General features: G+C 36.1%; 1 protein-coding gene across 1 annotated transcript; it reads left to right on the plus strand.

Annotated features, from left to right (window-relative positions):
• Window positions 1-4,596: 4,596 nt before the first annotated feature.
• LOC140851980 (uncharacterized) lies at window positions 4,597-17,333 on the plus strand (the record flags this gene model as incomplete). Its single annotated transcript, XM_073244494.1, is given in 3 exon segments — window positions 4,597-4,994; window positions 16,899-17,203; window positions 17,300-17,333. Coding segments are annotated over 3 exon segments (484 nt in total), but the record flags the coding sequence as incomplete, so codon positions are not given.
• Window positions 17,334-19,258: the final 1,925 nt, after the last annotated feature.

Genomic DNA, 19,258 nt, shown 5'->3' on the forward strand with positions numbered 1-19,258 from the left:
ACGTCAAGAACCAGATATGGCTCAGTTAATGCAGACCCTAATCAGGATGGTACAAGCGCAACAACAAATACAGCAGCAAATGTTTGAACAACAGCAGATACAACGAGATACACAACAACATCAGCATCCACCACCACAACATGGAGAGCAACCAGTACAACGGAACAACATTTCAAAATTTAAAAAGCTTGCTCCTCCAGCTTTCAAGGGGACTACTGAACCTTTGGAGGCTGATAACTGGAAAATGGAGATGGAGAAGGCCTTCGCTGTCCAAGAGTGTCTTGATGAAGAAAAGATTCGATATGCAGCTTATTTACTACAAGGAGAAGCATACAACTGGTGTCAGCGACTACAGCGCAAGCATGAACAAGACGGCGAAATACTTACCTGGGAAAGATTTTGGATTGCATTCTATGATCAGTATTTTCCTCGGAGTATAAGGATCCAGAAAGAGCAAGAGTTTATTTATTTGAAGCAAAAGGGTATGAGTGTGACTGAATATGAAGCAAAATTTACAGAGTTAGCAAAATTTGCTTCGAGATTAGTGGATGGTGAGCAAGAACGTGTTCACAAGTTCGAGATGGGACTGAGAACTGAAATTCGAAAATAAGTGGTTCCATATGAATTGACAACTTATGCAGATGTGGTAAACAAAGCACTGATAATTGAAAGGGAAGTCAATGAAGAACGCATGGAAAGAGAAAGAAGGCAAAGAAAGAGAGCAAAATCAAATGATACACAAGGGCAGAATAATAAAAATATCAAAAGATCAGCTAAGGGAGCAGTAGACAATAAGACTCAACAGATTGATGGTGAGCCGTGCTCCAGATGTGGCAAAAATCATGCAGACAAGGATTGCTATTGGAATACAGGTGCTTGTTTCAAATGTGGTCAGATGAATCATAAAATTGCTAGCTGCCTGCTAAATACTGAAAATCAAGTTGGCCAAAGAACTTATGAAGGACAACATAAGGGTGGTGGACAGATTTCTAAAATCCAGGGAAGAGTCTATGCGCTTACTCAACAGAATCCACAGGCTTCCAATACAATGGTGACAGGTATGAAAAATTTCGAGGACAAAATTTTTTTTTAGGGGTGAAGAATGTTATAGCCCAAAACCAATTCAGCCCACCAAAGCCCACAAAAAAAAAAAAAAAAAAAACAAACAGGGGATCAAATCGGGAAGAAGACTCCCGATAGGAGTCTTCTTCTCCGGTGAGATCCGGGCGAGACCGGGAATCCTAAGATCTCTCGGAGTCCTAGGGTCCCCTATAAAAAGACCCCCTCTCCCTTGAGATCGAACATCGGCCTCCTCCCTCTCTCTTTCTCTCCGTCTTTCTCGATCGAAGCCGCGGACACCGTCCGATTTCTCGTCGTGATTGCTCGCCGGTGAGGTCACCGGAGGCCGAGGTAAGTCTTTCTCTTCTTCCCCTCTTCCTTCCCCTTCCTCCCATGCCCTTGTGCGCGGCGGCCGGTGACGAGCGTCGCCGATTTTCGGTCGGAAAAAAGACTCTGTTTTTGGGCCTCTTTTTCGTGTTACATTTGATAGCTAACAATCTATTCAGATTATTGATAATTTAATATAATAATTTAAATTATTATATTTAGTACATTTTTTTTATGGTAATCTAGATTGTCTGAGTAATCCTGAGGCATAAGGCAATCTGGATTATCTTGGAGAGAAATAGCTATTTAGATTATTATTTTTTTGGTAATATTATAATAAAGAATTTTGATAAAATAGTGCTTCAAAAAAATCACACAAAACCCATTGTCCAACCCTCCCCCCTCCCCTCACTCCCCTCCATATGCATCCCCAGCCCGCGGCTCTTCCATTTCTCTTTGCTTGCTGGTTGCTCCTCCACCCTTATCCCTCACCAACCCCTCATGACTCCCTCACGCCCATCCCCACCATCCTCATAGCTCCACACATGCTCGTCCCCTCCCCACCCCTTAGTATCTACTGTTCCCCATATCTCTCGATTCGTCACTTCTCTATGCTACCACCACACCCACATCACTTTCGTTACTTCTCACAAGAGAAATAGAAGAGCATCATGGCAAAAATTATTAGAGATATTTTAAAATTTTGATTTCACATTACCGATAATCTGATTGTCATTTCAAACATATCAATCAAGATTTTCAGTAATTTTATTGCAATATTATCTGTGTATCAAATACGGTAATCAATATTATTGACAATTTAATGATGGTAATTTATCTTGAAGGTAATCTGTATTACCTTCTAAGATTGCTTGACGATGTACCAAATACAACCTTAGAGTTTAGGAACTTTCCTCCCTCACCAAAAGAGCACGTGGAGTATGAACCAGGACTTTAGCTTGAAATAAATGAGCTAACCATAAACAATGCCCAACCTGCTTATGTTTAGCTCAATAGAACTATGATTTATAATCATTTATCATGTATTGATATTTTCATTATTCATATTCTTTAGTTAGCTAATACATTGATAAGTATATCAAGTATCTCGACATTTTTAGGCAACAATTAACAATGTGCTTTTTAGATACCAAAATTAACTCTTGAAGTTGAAGCATTAATTCTTAGGCTTAGTTTGGAAATAGAACGGGCCTTTGAGGATAATATTTCAATTCTTCAGAGGTAAGCACAACCGGTGCCAGTATAAAGCAAGGTATTACAAAACCTATTTTTGGCCAAGAAGTTGTCATTCTAGTTTTGATACTTTTTCCAAGGATTAAAATAAATTTTCTAGGTAGACTTAGCTGGTTCACCTCAACAAGTTTCTTTACTCTAGGGCTGTTTAGTAATTAGAAATAATACCAAATAATTTTAATATTATACTAGATATATTAAAGAATTAAGATAGTAAAATAATAATTTGATATAAGATTGTCTATAATAAATAATCATTTCATGCTAGAGCTAGCCCTATTTACATGTAATGTATATTATAGCTAATTAATATAATGTTATAATAAATGATATATTTTATATTACTATAAATATGTATCATCATCATTATAATATACTAAAAAGTTATATTGTATAAGAATAACATAATTTGTTATTAATGATGATTTATTACTTTATATAAGAAACATAATAGCATATCAGTATGTTGTAATACCAATATAACACACCACTGATATATAATATTTTTGTTAGTATTATTATCTAAATAATAATACTTCGATATTATATGATATTATATTATATTGTATTGTATTACAAAAATATTGTACCATATAATATCTATGATTGCAAATAGATCAGATTGACCCGTGATCTGATCCGATCCGAATTGTTTTAAAAAACCCATGAATCTAGGTTGGGTTCTAAAATTGGACCCATTTCATTTTTGGGGTTGGGTTTGGATTGCTAAATTTTGATCCGGTCCGATCCGATCCGATCCATAGAGATTTGTAGATTAATTTGGATCTTGAGATAAATGATCCGATGCGATCCGACTCGAATCCAATACAAGATCCAACTATGATTATTTTCTTTGGTTTGATTCTCCTCTATTTATTGAAGTTCAAAGCTCTATTCTTTTTATTTTTTTTATTTCTTCATTTATTTTCATAATTACAATCTTTCAGTTCTTTAGAAGGTTCTTTTAAATTTATATTTTTGCTGTACTATCAACTTCATTCAAGGTTTTAAATATATGTCAAAATAAAGCATGATGAAGGTAAAATTAAAATATTTATTCATATATTATAGAAGTGATAGAAGTATACTAATTTAAAAATAGATAAAATTAAATTTCCTGACTTTCTCCTACCTTCATTTGTCAAGACTGTACACACATGTTGGAAAAAAATCAAGATTTTATTGATCAAATATTGTTGGCTATCATCACTAACTTTTCAAAATATATCAAACATCTTGGTACTCATTTTTATATGCACTCAATGGTTGGATCTTAATACTTATTTGAGCTTCATAGACTTTATTAGAAATATTAACAGGGACAAGAACATAAGTAAAACTAGATATGGATTAAGAACAAATAATAGATTTAGTATCTCCTTAATAATCCAAAACTTGATATATAAACAAATAATAAAGAGCACACATCGAAGAAAAACAAGTCCTCAAATAATATTACCATATAAAATAGTGCTTTTTATTTGGTACTTATTAAATTTATTTTTTATAATCCAGACCCAAACCGATTAAGATTCGGACTGGATCCGTATCTCATAGATTAAGATCGAGTTATACATAGATTCGATTCGATTTTATTTTTTATTAGATTAAATTTGAGTCTAATATTTAAATTCAACCAAAAAAATTTGGTTGGATCAAGATCACTTACGATCTGATCCCATCTATTTATATTTTTAATAATAATATAATTAATGTTATTATTGTTAGTAAATATATCATACTATTTGAATTGTCCGGGAGGGGCATTCTTGGGTTTAAAAAGTCTAAATTAGGACACCCAAGCGGGCAACCGGGGATGCCCGTTCCGATACGGGAACCGTGGACCCGGGTTATACCCAGTTGGACCCAACTGTATCGGGATAACTATCCCGACGTGCAAAATGTGATGTTTTTGGGCCCTTATCCCGGGCTAATTGTAAATGGGGGATAAAATCGGGTTAGTACTTTTCCAAATTCAGCCTACTCTCGATCCGTCCTTCCCTCCCTAATTAATGCTCGCTCCTTTTCTTCTCCTACAACCGATGCATTAGAAGGCGATCCCTCTCCTCCCTCTTCTTCCATTTGTCCCTCTCATGCTCGGACAAATCCCTAGTTTGGATTCCTTCTCCACCATCGCCGAGGGGAGATCCGTCGTCCGGGGCCCGAAGCTAGGGTTTCCGGGTTCGAATCAGCTGAGTTTTGGCCTGCGATGAGGTGTTCCTCGCAGAAGAATCTCTCCGTCTACGATTTCAACGAAGTGGAGGAGGCCGTGGAGGCGGCGTCCAGGAAGTTCGCGTCCAAATTCCAGTCCAAGTTGAAGGAAGCCGAAACCAAGTATCAGTTTCTTGAGGCATGTAAGCCCCTCTCCCACTTGAAACCTGAAACCCTGATTTAGATTTGCTTAATCTGTCGATTCTGTTGCTTAATTTCGTTCTGAATCGTTTTGCGAATCTGAAACACAGATGTTCTGGGTTTCTGTGATTCGAGGGATAAATTGTAGTCAAAAAGGGAAATTTATGGTCTCTCTTCGTTTAAAGTGGTATTTCTAGCATGCTGGGAAAACCCTCTGGGTCAACCTGGCAAACTCTTTGCTATCTGCTAAACAGTGCATCTGTCAATTATACCATCAAAAATTCAAATTTTATGCTGGCACATGGTACAGTGAAGTCGATCATCTCTGAGATTTAGGCGTCCAGTTGGCTAGCTAGTAGAATATCGTCTTATGGAAAATATGGATTTTATCCAAATAGAATTTATTGATCCTTCTGTTAGTTCTGGTCCCTGATACATCCTCCAAAGAATTTGTTTTGCTAGATGTTTTGGCCTTGTTGAAATCTATCTATGGGTCACTGGTATTTTGGCTTTCCAGTTTTTAGATGTGCATGCTATTTTTGAGCAAGTGATCTGTGTATTGGAGACATGATGATTTTCATTGTATGGACCTCGGGAGCAACAAAGATGAGATGGGAATTAGTCCTGTTCTGAGTGATCCTTACCATTCCACCACATGTTTGGAATGAACATTATAAATACCAAATATAGTGATCCGCTACATAAGATTCTCTCCAGCGAGCCAAAGCATTCGAGCATTGGTCATAAAGATATTGTTCCATTTCCTTTTAAAACTTGTTCTATCATTTTTTTATAGAAGGAATGGAGGGAAGATCCATCTAGTGGAATTATCCATGTCCAAACACTTGGGAAACAGCTCCCAAGTTTCAAAATTAAGACTCCTCCATTTGGAGGAGCCAAGCTACTGTGTTATTGCCCTGCTCACAATTTACTATTGTTTACACTCAAACTTTTCTTGATCAACATTATCTACTCAATATTTACCATGAAATTACAATGACCAATTTGAGGGTTTGGTTTGATGGAGGAGTATCTTCTAGTAACTTGTGACACTTTTAAATAATATTGTAACAAGCTATCCAATATTAAAGAAGAAAAAAGGATCCTTATGGATAATGTTTAAAGAATTCTCTAGCCCTTGTAATGGCCTGCACTTTATAGGTTGAAAAAAATTCTATTAATGTCATGACCCATAAGGATGCACTTTTCTTTTCCATTCTCTTTTAGACTTCCTCTGTTAAATTACCGTGTAAGAAGTTGCCTTAATACCCCCTCTGTTTCCCTCTTTGTTTTCCTTTCCATCCTCGCTCTCTCCCACCTAAATAATGCGAGAAACAGTCTGCCTGTTTTGCTGCTGGCTTGTGTAGCTCCCTCCTATGCTATTTGTTACTAGTTTGCATGACTTGCACAAATGGCCTTAATTTTTGGCTGCTCATCTATCGTCAATCTATCTTTTATCCTGAACTGACAACTTCTTTGCCTATTGTATATCTTCCATAGCTATCAATTTATACCCTAATTTTTTTTCGGCCCTTCTGGCCCACCTTATCTCTTTAAACCATCATTATTGCCCCACCTTTGTCACCTTGTCTAGCCACCGTGACCTTTGCACCTAATCTTTTTCACCACCCTAACATATATCCATCTTTGATTGCTACCATTCTGTGGTTGTGGCTTTTCTTGTTGTCGATGAGGATTGAGAATAAAGATGTAACATTAGGCTGGAAATTGAAGCCAAGATGTTTTATGGTGTTTTATGTTGATGACCAGTATTGTGGGAATTTCACTTTTGCTTGTTTCATAACATCTTATGAAACATGCTATGGTTTGAAAAGAAACCTCCAGCGGTAACTCTAAACTATAGGCAACATTTTCTAACTCCCTATAGTGACGAGATTTAAAATAGTTAGCAAGTGGCAGGTTGGCAGCTTCATCGTGTTCCATTTGGGTTTTAAAACATCGATTTGAGGAGATTAGTAAGGGATTCCTTTGTGCTTGATATGCGTTTTATCTTGAGTTAGGTAGGTTGTAAGAGATTTTACGATCGAATCGTCTCATTGGTACTTTGAGGGGGATTCAATTTGAGCTTGTAGCAACAATGTTAGAATATTGACCAAATCAAAAATGAGTTGTTGCGACTCTTGTCACCCCTAATCATGGATTGAAGGCTTATGGGCAAGAGCAAAGAGGAGTTACAAAGTCAATGTTGTAGAAAATCATGAACTAGGAAAATAAAATTAAGATGATTGGTCATATAGTGACTTGCATTGCACATGCAACTTTCTTCTATATGAGATTATACATCTCTTAGGTTGCGTTTGGTAGCTGGCAATCTATTCAGATTGCTAGTAATTTAAAGGGGCCCTACCAGATTACTACGTTTGGTATGCTTTGTGGATTGATAATCTGATTATCAGGTAATCCAGATTACCTCCCATGAGGTAATTTGGATTACCAAGGAGAGGGGTGGCTATCTAGATTACCTCCCATGAGATAATCTTGTAATAAAATTTTTGGACGAAAGTGCCTCCCTCCCCATCGACGCCACTTGTTGGAAACCCGTGCCTCCCCCCAACCTCCCCAACTGCTCCTCCAACGACAGGAAAGAGGGCCAAACCGGCAACTCTTCCACCACCAAATCCAGCTGATGGCCGCCTGGAAGCATGGTCGTTGGCGTACCGCCGTCAGTCCCCGTTCGTCTGCCGCTAATGGGCGTAAAGGAGATGATGTTTCATTACCGCAATCGACGTCGTGCCGATCAACGCCGTGTGGAAGAAAAAAAAGAAAGGGCGCAGTGTGCTGGTCGCCGCAGGTGGCGTTGTGCGGAACGACCGCACTGGGAGGGAGAGGGATGCGGTGCCGTCGATTGCCGCAGGCGACACCATATCGGATGACGGAAAAGAGAGACTAGAAATGAAGGGCCTCCGCCCCGTCGGGATCACCGCCTCTTGCTCGGACGGTCATGCATGGTCGTCGGGAGAAGAGGAGGGATGGATCTTCTCATGCCCTTCTTCTTCTTTGTTTCTTCTCGCCAGTCGGATCTCTCTCCAGTGGGATCTTGCTCCGACGGGGATTGAGAATAGCATGTACCAAACACAGTGAAATAATAATATAATAATTTATTATTAATAAAAATAATAATATAAAATAAAAAATAGAGTAATAAAAATAATAATATAATATGTTATATTATATATCATATGTAATATAATATATAATATATAATATAATATATAATATATTTTTATTCTTTTATTCTGAAAAATTGAAAAATTTGTGCATGGGATGTGATTTTTAATAAATTTGATTTAAGGATATTTTGAAAATTTGATGTTACATTACCAGTAATCTGATTGTTATACAAATATGTCAATCAAGATTCTCAATAATTTTACTGCAACATTATCTGTGTGTACCAAACACAGTAATCAATATTACTGGCAATCTATTCAGATTTCAGGTAATCTAGATTATCAGGTAATCTAGATTATCACTGCCTAGCAATGCACCAAACACAACCTTAAGGGTTTGTTTACATGCCCAAATAAGCTATTTCAGGACAAGTTCTCTACACCACTAGATGTTTAAAAGAAGCAATGCTAACACAACAAAATTGGCTAGCAAAGGTAGAGAAAACTTGATTTATTGGGGAGCTTGTAGATCATATGATTGCCAAAAATTAGGATACAAGATTTGTTCTCCAAGATGATTTCCACTATCCTCAAATATTTGGAATCAGCTTAGAGAAATTGTTTACCCTCCTATGCTAACCTCTTCCAACCAAGGTTTTTGGAACTGATATTGGGATCCGTACTGGTTCTTGATCGGTATGGTATCGATACCGTACCGACACTTAGAATGGTCAGGTGTGCTGGTTCCATGTCGGCACATTTTTTTTTTCATTTTTTCATTTTCTTTTCAATCCAATCAATTTTTTTTAAAACTTTTTGAATTATTTTAGATCCAAATTAATGTTCATTTATATTATATAATATTTCTATCACTTCGAAATAAAATAAAAAAAATTAAAACCGCATATTAAATATATTTAGAGTACAAACTACAAAGAACAATGTACTAACCTCAAGATATCTATTGATCTAATTTCTCATCGAGTATCTATAACTCTCATGGATATTTGGATCATCCACATAATCAGAAGGAATATTAACCCATCTCTTTAATTAAGCAGCATTGTAGTTTTGAATGCTTATCTTATAAGGCATTTACTCTGGATTATAAGACATCTTAGATCTCTCGTTTAAGCTCTGACTTTGAGAGGTGTCTTCGGATTGATAGTACGATTGTGGAGGGATCCATCCAAATATATCGACAGCAAAATTTGATCCGTAAGATGCTTCGGACTGTATAGAATAGTAGTCACTGGAAGACGATATTTCGGGCGTACCATATCCATATCCATATCCATATGGATTATAAGTTGCCTGCAGATAATAGGATCCATAATGCGAGGATGAATTTGATACATCCATGAATTTTACTTCACATGGAAGGTCATTTACATTTGTATCATGTGCTGAACAATCTCTAGGAGCCCATGGTCTATATAAAGTCGTATCCTCACAGATTTTACCAACTCATGTACCGTGGTTCCTATCTTGTGTGGTATGCATATACTGGGACTCACCGGTGAATCGAAGATCATCCTGCGACTGTATCTTACGAACGATGGTTTCTTGTCCTCCACTCTCTCTGGTCATCAGATCCATGACTACTATCATCACTTTTCTTGCTCTGAATTTAAGTGAACTAACTCCACTCTTGGCGAGGCTGCAATTATCTTTCTTTTTTCTTTATTTTTTGCTGAGCAGTTGCTTAACCTTCCTTCGTGCCCCTCTGTGATTGACTTTGTTGTGCCTGGAAGAATGGATGTCTTCTTTCTGATTGAGATGACCGATCTCGTCTTTATAGTTTTTGCTTAAATCTTTGGAAGAATATTTCAGACATAGAGTCATGTGATGAATGACTCTCCTGTGATCCTTCAGGCTGTGGTTGATTAGCTGGAATGTTATATGAAATATTTCTATCTGCCTATTGTCCTGGATCCATCCTAATCTTCCTAGCTACCAAATTAGTTGGTCGTGAAGTGGATTCTAGCTCATCAAGCTCTGGTTCCTGTTGCTGGTTTGTAAGCCATCTGATCATCTGATCCTCATCATCAATAGCATAATCATCTATCGTCGCATCCGTAGACTTAGCTGTACTTCCTTTTGGATGCATTTTAGTCTTAATCTTAGATTATAATGAACGTATACAAGATCGTTGAAGTGTTTACAGTTTCTTTGTTTGATGTGGATGAGGACGAAAGTTGATCAATTACACTCATAGCCATTAGAGGAGACCGTCTGAAAAGAATGTGGATAACCACACCTTTAAAATTATCTACATACTATCTAAAATGAATCAATCATTCAGCTGTAAAAATATTCAGCAAAATTATGTATCCGATTGCATAAAATTAGTAGGTATGTAATATCAACAAACTCTTGTGATTATTGATTTTTAATTTATCTGGATTCATCATTTTTTTTTTCTTACGACAGTCGATGAGACTCCAAAATTGTCTGTCTCCTTTCTAAACTGTTTCATCTGTAGAAAATATATTTGTTAAGTTAACAAATATGTTATTGATTATAGATCGGATTCAGTTAAATGCTCACACCTTAGTTAACCTAGCATATCTCTTGCAGACATATAGATGTGATTTTTGGATCGGATATCATCTTATATATCACGTTATGGAGAGCAGTCAGAAGTTCGTTATCCATATCTATCCCAGATATGGTATACTAGAACATCAGATTTAGATAGTAAGCTGCAGATTAATTGTATAAATGATTAAGTAAACTTATTTAAGTACAAGAGAAGAAAAATTTTTAGAGGATTTTTAATTTTGTGCTTATCAGTTAGTTGCAAGTCCCTACTCATCTGATTGTCCCATTGTCGCTCAATTATGCTGATGATTCCTGAGCATGTTTGGATCTATCTCACTGATCTATTTCTTTATCCTCTCCATCATGTGATACAAGAAGTCCATCTGGGGTTATCTTTTACTGTCCACAGTCTGAAGTACTTTGTATAACGATTTGATAGCCTTCACTGTTTTATCGATCCATTGCTAGAATAATTGATTTGTCATCAAGTTCTCCATATGATTTTTTTTAGTATCGATTCTCGCATATCTGCTCTTCTGCCATTCAGTATTGATAAACATCTGACGCAAGGCTGCTTTCTTGTCTAAAAAGCTATCAAGTGCTATATAGTTTGTAGCAAATCGTATGACATATGGTCTTAAGATTTTCTCTTTAATATATGTCCGCATCAATGACAGGATCTATGTATGATTGTAGATGAATCTAGTAAAGTCTGGATTGAGTCCACTGCCTGCTGCACCCTACGAAGCTTCCTAATATCCATCAAAATGAGATCGATGCAATGTGTAGCATATGTGGACGAGTAAATATACGGTTATCGCTTCATCATTAACTCTCCGACGGTTTTATACTGTGGCCCATTATCTATGATGATCTGTATGACATTCTGCTCTTCTACCGCATCAATCACCTCCTCCATTGGTTCAAGAATATACGTGGCGTTGTGCACCTTATCTGGAGTATCAATTGACTTGTGAAAATTTTTTTTCCATCATAATATGTCAAGAAGTTGATAATGTTTCACATGGTAGGATTGGTCCAACTATCATACATCACCATTAGTCCGTATTTGGACCATTTATTCTTATAAAAAGAAATTCATCTTTGCAGATCCTTCTTGTTATTGTCAAAAAGCTCATCATAGGTGTTTCTAGATCTTGCAGGATCTATATCTGGGTCGGCAGCTTATATGGCTGAAATGACAGACTGATATTAATGGTGCCTGCTGCATTTGTTGGAATATGACTAAAATAAAATCATGATCTAATAACTCGCCACATATCTTTTTTCAGCATACTATCAATCTTCTACCGCTTTGAATCTTTATTGGAGAAAGCTTGTGGATCCAAATCATGAATGGTGGCTCATGCTGGAATCCCTCTGGAGAACTTTCTCCTATTTTCAAAAGACCTCAATATAGATGAAATATTATGCTTGCCTCTACTGATGGTCTTTCTGAGTGAGGAGATCCTTCTGAACTCGGACTCTCCCTTAGCGGTCATAGAGTTGGATCCCGATTCATAGTATGACAGTCCAAAATGTTCTTTCTATCTGGTCATCTCCTCCAGTTGGTGTGATCATCCAGACTGGTCTGAATAGCAGCCTCAATCTGTGTCTTCTCATTATCTGGAGTGGAGGCTATCTCTGACTCTCCGGAGTGATAGGAAGGTGGCTCTACGGCTTGACGGTCTGCCTCTGTCATCTTCTGTTTTACCCTCTTTTTCGCTGCATTGAAATCAGCAAAGTGCTTCATCAGCTGGCGGACCTTCTGTGGGTATTTTCGACATATGGATACATCGAGATGACTATCAGTCAAATGCTGCTTCAACCTAGTCATCGTTTTCTTAAACTGTGTTGTATCATTTGTGTCTCCAATAGTACCGAGTTGAGAGCATCTCATCATGATTCTAACCAATGTTATGCTCTAAATCCTTCTTATTTGATGGATTTATTTCTGTAAGTTTAACAATGCACGTCACTTTAATAATTATATAAAGATAATAAAATTTTGTCATCCTAAAAAAAATCTAATTTTTAAGTCTTGAAAAGTATATCTGAATAATATATTTCATATTTCTCATTTTTCATAATTTTTATTTATATTTAATTTTTTGTGTTAAAAAATAATTTTAAGTATCATAAATTCAGAAAAATATGTTATGTACTTCAAAAATACTTCTGAATTAGCTAAAATATATTACTAATTTTACATATTTTTTGAATTGGTTATATTTTTTTATTATTTAATTAATTAAATATTTTTTATTTTAAAAATTTTAAAAATTCATTTGAGCTTAGATCTAAGTAGAAACATATCATGGATGCTGCATATATTTTTCTAAGCTTATGAACATATGTGTTAAAGGCTATTTATTTTTTAATTTTATTCAAACTTAGGTCTAGGCTATTATACACATTATGCATCAAAGTCTTCACAATCGGACATCAATTTTATACTGAAAGTAGCTTTAATTATCTTAAATAATATTTTGATTTTATTTTTTTAAATTTTTAAATTTTTATAATTTTTAATTTCAAAAATATATTTTAATTTAAAAAAATATAATTAACTAAAATTAATAATTTTAATATCATCGTGTGGATCATCCAAAGATCTACAACGTATAATGAAATCATACCAAAATAAAAAATTTTGGCATGATTTTCTCATATTTTTCTATTTATTGCCATTTTTCGACCAAAAAAATTAAAAAAAAGGGAGTGAGGAATAGTTGGATTATCTTGAATTCGGTTGAGATATTTTGATATTTTGATGAAATTGCGGAAACTCTGGCGAGTTGGTGGTTGTTTCCTTTTTTTCTTCTATTTAAAACAAAACGAAAGAAGAAAGGTAGAGAAGTTGCTTCTCTACCTTTTGAAAGGTTATCCTAAAAGCTACCCAGACACCTACTACCCACCCTACTCCCCGCCCTCCACCTTTCACTCATGTGCGGCTCGATTCGGGGTCGAACCAAGCCAAACCAACTAGAATTGCGTGGTTTCGCATGGTTCTGGGTTGTACCACACCAAACCGACCGGTTCGGTGTGGTCGGAGTGTTTTTCCAATTTTTTGGCCCAGATCGGATTGGTTCCCAGTCGGTTCGGTTCATTATGGGGTGTACTGGCCGGTTCGGGCTGGTATGGAATTCCATGCTTCCAACCATCTAGGATACTCGGTATGCCCTCCAAATAGAGGTGGCAATCAATGTGAGGTTGGGTCAGAAAGTCCCAAACTTGGACTTGTTATATTTAATAAATAGGTAACTTGATCCGACTTGTTTAACCTATTTAATAAACATGTTATATTGATTAGCATGTGTAACCTATTAGCCTATATAACTTGTATAATCTATATAACTTGTTTACATAAAATATTATTAACCACTAAACTGGTTAACCTCATTAACATAGACAATAATTCTTCACAGCCATCTAAAACTATAAAAGTGAGTATCTGCTTTATAAACAGAATCAATAGAAATGATATAAAAGAATTAGAAATGATACCTCTTACCAATGATTTAGAACTCAATATGGAATAATCCACTACACTTCATTTCATAGGTTACCGTGTCAAAGTGTGGTAGTTCACTACCACATGGACCTAAAACTTCAATATAACTGCAAAAGGAAAAAGAATTCATAGCGATAAAAGTTGTGAACTTGTATTGAACTTATACAGTAGTTTATATAGGTTTATGCTCAGATCCACAACAATGTGCACTCTGACCTAGCGGAGAGACAAGTTGTTTGATAGAAAGATCTAATCTTGACTTATGACTTGCAAGCTTTTTTATCAACCAAAGTTTAATCCATCAAAGGAAACCCATTACGATCAGCTCCCAACCTGATTTCCTGATTTTAATACTCCAGCAAGTATTTAGAAAAGGGAAGAAGGGAAGAGAAAGAGGAGGCTCAGGTTCATCATTTAATCTGCAGCTAAATCAAAATGGCTTCAATCGGTTGCTTGTAGAAGCAGACCATCCAACACTGATTGTCATTAGAAATAACTGATTTTTGCCTTATGCATTAGCAAATCTCATCCAATAACCATCTTAGCCTCTTCATAAAAACCTAAAAGCAATGTCATTTGTGGCCGTTACACCCAAATATTATCTTTTAACAAGGCTACTTTCACTAGAAGATCATCGAGGTAGAAAGTAACTAATTAAGAGCACATGGGATTCTAGAAGAATCTATGAAATTAGGAATTAGAATTACATATTTGTCATCTTGGTATTGGATCTCGTACTGGTACCATCCTATTGTAGTGTTTGTATGCAGTATGGTACGAGATGACAAGGTATATTGAGTGTCGATATGGCACAAGACTATATATTGGTTCGGTACTGGTACAGTATGGAATGCTCGGTGTGGTACGGTACTGACTAGTGTAGCAAACTTTGGTATAGCGCATGTGTGTCTAGCCAGTGGGCAAACTTGATTAAAACAAACTCAAGCATTAGAAGCTTTAAAAGCATATTGCAACTTGCAAGTATCTCTAAGATATAAAAATTTTTCAATGCTAGACATTTTTTTGAACACCATAATTGCCAAAGAAGTGGATCTCATAACTAATAATTTCTTGAAAGTGAGACAGAATGACATCTAACAAAATCATTAAGAAGAACTATCATAACACTGAAAATCTAAAGACTGTTACCATTACATATGTTTGTTTAATCTAGCCTAGAGACACTAACATGATTTCCTAAGTATGTTTTATCATCAGCAATGAGCATCTATCTAAATAATTTAGATGGAATTGCAATGATGAACTTCAAATATATGGCTCTTATAGTGAGGGTTTAAAGTCCTTCATTTCTTGCATAACATCTGATTATACTTTATGAAGATCAGATCTTTAAATTCAGAGGTACATGCTGGTTTCATGTTGTTTCTGTGCTATTGCTTTGTTCTGCATGTCACTCCATTAAGGGAACTGATTGTCAATGATTAGTATCCTAAGCTACTTTTGTAATATCGCGAGCAATAGAAAGATAGCTAAAGCTACCCTGTTGGTCAATATCACAATAATGATTGGTTACACTTGTGTGAAATGGCTAGATTGATGTCAAGTACTGTATGTGTTGTGGAAAAATCATGTGATATGAACTGTTGTTTATGTTCATCCAATTAATGCATATAGCAAGGTAATGTTGTGCTGGTATCGGAACCTTCACTGGTTGCTTGACTGTATGGTATGGTACCATGCCATTCTGTTCCAGGTCCATACTGACACAGGGCTGCTGGTGGGAGAGGGGAAGAGGGAGAAGAAAAGAGAGGAAAAGAGAGAGAGAGGGAGAGGGAGGGGGAGAGAGATAGGCCAAGAGAAGGAGAGAGGGCTTTTGAGCCCCCTCTCCTCTGGCTGCACGAAAATAGGGGTGGTGCTCTTGTTTGGTTGAAAAGAGATAGGGATAAAGAGGGAGGAAGGGAGGGAGAGAGAGGGAGAGGGTTTTTTTGAGGGGGGGGAGGGGAGATGTTGAGAGTGGGACAGAAAGGGCTTTCGAACCCCTCTCTCCTCCGACTGCATGATACATATAACACATCATCTCAAAGATAAGCAAGATCTGATGATCAAATATTCTACTAATAGAGGTCATCATTTGTCAATCATTTACCAACCTCATTTGCTACATGCATGTTGAGAATGAATACTTACTTAACAAGGGGTGTTTGAATGCCATCTTTGGTAAAATATTTAGGGGTTTCAAAATGATGGACATTTAGTGTGAAAATCTTGGATCTTTTATGAACCCTTAATGGTACGCTATCTCAGTACCGGTTTCCGTATTGGTGCCATCTTGTCACTATGTCGGTACACCTAGTATGAGGACCGTTTCTGCATGTTGAGTGTTGGTATGCTCCCATACTGTGTATTGGTATCGAATTAGTACGGTATGGTATGCCTCATACTGTCTAGTTCGGTATGATATGGTATACCTTGCCTTAACCTTTCATGCCCATAGAAATATATTTGCTATAAATTATTTATTTTGCTTTAATCTGAATCTTTTCACTTTTATTTGATGATGCACCATGTTATGTCTTTCCTTGTTTATTAGTTGTGTTGTTCTATGATGAAATACTTGGAATAATAGTGAATTTTTATTTGTTTAATTCTGCTCCTTTTTTTTTAAGTAAAAAAACTGTTCTTTGTTTTAGCTGATAATTTATTAGTCAATTTACGTTGTTATTTTCTCATTGTATGTTTTTATCTCTTTGTTGCAGTCCACCTAGGCTTAAAATTAAGGAGAACAGATGTGACCACTGCTTATATGGATTTGCGTGAAAGAGACAATGCCCGGGAGTCATGTGTCATAGATACACCACAAACAAATCTGGCTGTTTCTGATGAGAAAACTGAGTTCGATGACTTTGTTGTGTCCTCAACAAGTTATGAAGACAATGGACATATAGTCACGGATGAAAATGAACCTGGGATTCTTACAAGAACGGATCCTCTTGTAATTAAAACTTCTAGTCATGTAGCACCTTCTGTAGGCGACAAACAGTTCTCAGACACTTCATCCGATGTACTCCATATTCTTACTGATTTCATTGGACCTGAATCTTTTGTGCTACTCTGTACTTTTGATTCTTATTAGGTTCTCATATTGAAATTCTGTCAGGGAACAGCAGTTGATGTGATTTCAGATGATGAAGGTAGCTGGGTGTCAGCATCTGATTCTCCATCAACAAACACAATCTGATGTCGAAAGTGAAGGTCATTTTTTACTCACAGGACATCTGTTGTTTTGCTTAATCCCTGTTTCATGACTGCTTCATGTGTAATTTCAGGTTATTTAGAACATCGAGTCTCAGATAATTGTTACAGTGCATGTGCAGATATGGTAAGAATCTTTTTTTCGTGATGGCATTGCACTGGTGAACTTTTACAGAACAAGATTGATGTTAATATATTTGATGTTCTTTCCTTTTATCTGGAAGAGTATCCAGGACATGAGTAATTAATTTTGTTTCTTTTCAGAACTTAGAATATTTCCTGCCCACCCTTTGCCCATTAGTTTTGGAGATAGAGAATTGTTTTTGATATTAATGTCTAAATGCATATACCATATTGGTTTTGGAGTTAGAGAGTTACTTTTGACATTCACGTCTGAATGCGTATATATATGGTTTACGTCACTTCCTCTCACTTCCCCAGTCACTTTATTTGATTTGATACGGTAGATATGGATTATGATGGATAACAAATTTTTTATCAGTTGAAAATTTTTTCCATCCCATTTCTAGGGACATTTTGAATATTTTCATTTAATTTGTATATGTATTTTTTTCTTCCTGTAAGCTATGGATTTCCACAAGTGGTGGAGCTCTGCCTTATTTGTGAGTGTTGCTGATGATTGTCAAGGCACAAATTCAAATTTTTTGTATGTAAAATTCACAGCAGATGCTACAAATCATCCAAGCTATAAATATTGAGAAATATCTGTTTGTACAGGTAAGTTTCAATAAAACTCCATTTTGTCTGCTACAACCTATAGGGAAATTATTATATACTACCATGCTTCCATAAAGACCCAAGCAACCTTCAGTGATTTTTCATTGTCTAGACTTCCATCTGACACTCTTTGACCCATGGATTGATAAATCCATGGTGTAAACTTAGGGTGCATTTGGTTACGCTTTTGATTTTTGATTTTTAAAAATATTTTTATTTTTTTTGATTTTTGCTATTGAGTAAAAGCAAAAAAGCAAAAAGTAGGTTTGGTAACTACGTTGCTATAAAGCAAAAAGCAATGTCTGGGGATGGCAGGCGAAGAGCTCGACGAGGGAGAAGGGCTCGGGTAGGGAGGGAGAAGGGGTGGGGAGGTGAAGAGCTCGACGAGGGAGAAGAGTTCAAGCTCTTTACTTTTGGTTTGGTGTTTTAGATGTGGAGAAGCAAAAAAAAGCAGAAAAGCAAGTTTTGGAAAGTAAAAAATTTTTTCTTTGTATATAAAGTAATTATTTTGATTATTTTGATTTTTGCTTTTTGCTTTTCATAGTGTTACCAAACATTGCTTTTTGATTTTTGGTTTTTAACAATCAAAAAGCAAAAAAATTTTTTTTTTTAATGGCTAACCAAACGCACCCTTAAAATGATGAAACTCATCTGGATCCATCTAATGTGGATTCATGGGTTTATCAACCCACCAAAACATAATTATCTGCACCATCAGAGAGACTAATTGGTTGATATTTATTAGAGATAGGTAAACCTAGACTTCAAGCTAAGATGATAAACTTAGATTGATGGAACCTATCCTCCGTCTCTAATGGAACTTATTGCCAACTATGGTCATTAAAGCGTTGTTTTCATCAATCCATGGTTTTATTGACCAAAAGGGAAAAGAAAGAGAGAATGATAGCTCTTTGACATGAACTTACACTTACACAGAGCAAGAGCAGGAAGTTCCAAGTGTTGGAATAGTGAAGCGGCTGCCCTTCAATTTGTGGAGAGTGGCAACAACAAAATTGCCTGTATATAATGAATGGTGATAAATTTTTATGTTTTTTCAGTGATTTTTCAATCTTGATCCAGGATCAAGCAAAGTCAAAAATTTTAATAATATATTTTTTTTCAAGTT

The sequence above is a fragment of the Elaeis guineensis genome, chromosome 10, assembly GCF_000442705.2.
Source record: "Elaeis guineensis isolate ETL-2024a chromosome 10, EG11, whole genome shotgun sequence".
Lineage (NCBI taxonomy): Eukaryota > Viridiplantae > Streptophyta > Magnoliopsida > Arecales > Arecaceae > Elaeis > Elaeis guineensis.